The sequence below is a fragment of the Aulonocara stuartgranti genome (genome assembly GCF_965226115.1).
Source record: "Aulonocara stuartgranti genome assembly, chromosome: 3".
NCBI classification, from domain to species: domain Eukaryota; kingdom Metazoa; phylum Chordata; class Actinopteri; order Cichliformes; family Cichlidae; genus Aulonocara; species Aulonocara stuartgranti.
This window is the reverse complement of record NC_138941.1, coordinates 49,393,902-49,397,038: the sequence shown is the minus strand read 5'-3', so window position 1 is coordinate 49,397,038 and position 3,137 is coordinate 49,393,902. Positions and strand designations below refer to the sequence as shown.

Here is a 3,137-nt window from a genome sequence, read left to right as displayed (position 1 = left end):
GTCCAGTTGTCCTATATATTTGCATTAATGTTTGCATGCACTGTGCTTTACTGGAGATTGTTGAGGTCATTATCACTGGAGCCCCACACTCTGAGACATGTCTCAACTTGTCTCACTGTTCTGTGTGCACTAGTGAACGTAAATACATGTCGCTATATCACAGATAATGGGATATGATACTTGATATTGTGCAAAGATGTGTATCCGTATTATAAATCCGTTATGGAACATGTCATACTACATCACTAATGACACATATTTAGCCTGCCCCAGGAAGAGATTCACTATTGAGACACCATAAAAAGAGCAAGTGTGAGGTTGGGGTCACGGGTTGTGTCACTAGTCAACCAAACTTCATTCCTCTCTGGTGTATTTTTTTCAGTCTTCGCTGACTAGATTGAGTTTGTCACTCTAACCAGTGCGATCCGATTTTCACATATTTGCGCAAACACGTGTATGCATCGTATGAATAAGACCGTGCTGATATGCAGACGAGACGAATGACAAATGAACGGGGTGTGGCCACAGAACTGAACCTTCCCCGTGCAGGGATTGCATGCGCTGTTCTGTTCCGCTCCGCTGTTTTCAAAATAAAAGATACCGAGTTAAATAAAGACTCCGCTTTTCACCGCTCCCAGTTTAACGTTGTGTTTTAAAGGCAGCAAAACTGCACCGGAGATGCAAAGCTACAGAGGTACGGTCAGCGTGTTCTCAGGGTGAAGCTAGCTGGATTTAGACAAGCACTTAATTTGGAATAGACAGATCGTGGAGTGAAAACATTGCGGGCTTGACCTATACAGCGTCTCAGCCGAATACCGGCCGCGAAATTTTCTCAACGTAGGAACCTTCGGCATGGAGCTGCTTCAGCTGCTCTTATCTGCGCTCTTCTTTGGGGGAGTTTTTAGTGAGGGTAGTATACCATATGTGAAAGTGATTTTAGGAGACTCGTTTACTCTTCCTCGAAACTGTCCGACTGATGTAGAGGGAAAACTTCGCCAAACAGAGCCTCAGTCCCGGCATGTCGCCTCGCACCGACACGGAGTTTGGACACCAGAGGAAAGTTTCAGAGATCGCATCAGTCCCAATTCCTCTGTTGTTTTTAACCGCTCAGTTTACACGGACAGTGGAGGTTATGTGTTTATGTGCGGCGGTCGGGATGTGTCTGCTGTCCATGTGGAGGTTGTCGTGGTCTCCGAATCATCCGTCACAGAGGGAGACGAGGTCAGCCTGCCCTGCTACCATGCAACTACAGCTGGCACCTGCTGGTTTGTGCGCTGGGTTAAAGACGGGAAGGATGTGTTAAGGAGAGACTCGTGCGGTGGTAACAGTAACGGGACTGCTGATGATCGACTGTCGCTGTCAGCTGATTGGTTCTCACACGGAGACCTGTCCTTAAACCTGCAGCGGGCTCGGAGGGAAGATCAGGGGGATTATTTCTGTTACATCCAAAAAGAACTACCTTCTTTTGAACAGAGAGGGACACCAGCTGCTGTGAGGCTGAAGGTCAGTGAGAGCAGCCCGGATCCGACCACCAGCACTCCTCCTCCTACATCGGTGTCTGTGAGTATTTAGACAGAAACGCGTCTGGAAATATTAAATATTTAGGTATTAATGTCTCTCCTAAGCTTTCATAATTAACTAAATTAAACCACATCCCACTTTTAAAGACAGTAGAAGGCGACCTGGCTAGATGGAAATCTTTACCCATATCACTCATGGGAAGGGTCGCCGCTATAAAAATGATGGTCTTGCCAAAAATAAACTATTTATTTTCAATGATCCCAAATAAGCCATCACAAGATTGGTTCAGATCTCTAGACTCGTATATTTCTAAATTCCTTTGGAAAGATAAACCCCCACGTATCAGCTTAAAAACACTACAAAAGACCAAGGATAGAGGAGGATTAGATCTGCCTAACTTTAATCACTATTTTTTAGCCAACAGGCTTCAGTTAATCTCTAGATGGTTTAAACACACCCTCTTAGATGAACCTTGGATAGATGTAGAACAGGCACTATGTAATAATCTAGAAATTTCAGATCTACCATTTATCAGCTCAAACATCAAACGACATGAATGTGTTAAAAGCATTAACATCAGCTCTTCTCTGACAGCATGGTGGGAGTTTCTAAAAATGACAGTCTTCATTAATCCCATGCAAACGTAGATCCAAACGGGACCAAAAAAAGACAGAAACGCGTTAATCAAACCTGAAACAGCTTCATATAAAGTTCCATGAATCTGATCACATTTCTGCTCTTGTATCCTCTGCAGCCAACACAGACGACTTTAGAAGTAAGCGGACTGGGAACTTCGGTCGCTGTCTGCATCACAGCTGTGGTCTTTTTGGTTTGCGGCCTTGTGTGTGGATGGCTGATGAAATCTCACTGCTCCACGTACTTGTCACGTCTTCTCCGACGCTTTGGACCCGGAGATGAACGACATGATGTAAATGGGGCGTCGGAGCCTCTGAGCCATCGTCCTCCTCAGATGAATGGCCACCATCCATCAAATACGTCCCAGGCAGACGTCTGAAGACTTTTAGGATCAATAAGTGACTTTTAACTTATTAATGTGCTTCAGCTTATTTATGTGTGCAGCTTATACTAATAATTATGCATTTTACACCGATCAAAGCTTCCATTTACTGTCTTAATTTCCTTTTTTTGTAATATCTTGCTTCAGCTGTGTGTGATTAAATAAACAGTGTGCTTACACCACTGCCTGAGCGAGGCGATACATGTTCGTCTTCAGTGCCTTCAGGCCTCACAGGCCTCCTGTATGTTCACGGTGAAGTCCGGACATTTTCACGGACACTTCGTGGTTCGCCTGCTCCATCACGGAGGCCTCGGCTTAGGTTAAGAGTTCCTCCTTCCAGACGGAAACACGTGGTTTGACAAATGAAAATAAATTATGTAAAGCCAGGCTCACCTTCTTTCTATTAGAAACTGTTTTATAAACGTCAAACGCATGATTCTGACATTCAGCAATTCACATGAATACATTTTAGACCACAGTGCTTCTTGGATTAATTTTAATATTTGTAGACTTATATTTACATTTATCTTCGTTAAATAAGAATCGGAAATGCGTCCACTCACCTCTCAGAATAAATAACTAATAAAACAAACCCTTT

General features: G+C 43.8%; 1 protein-coding gene across 1 annotated transcript; it reads left to right on the top strand.

Annotated features, from left to right (window-relative positions):
* Positions 1–852: 852 nt before the first annotated feature.
* Positions 853–2,751, top strand: LOC309703099 (uncharacterized protein; the record flags this gene model as incomplete). Its single annotated transcript, XM_082527801.1, has 2 exons — positions 853–1,560; positions 2,276–2,751. The coding sequence occupies 2 exons, from the start codon at positions 853–855 to the stop codon at positions 2,534–2,536; spliced, it is 969 nt and encodes a 322-aa protein (XP_082383927.1). The 3' UTR covers positions 2,537–2,751.
* Between the last annotated feature and the right edge of the window lie 386 nt (positions 2,752–3,137).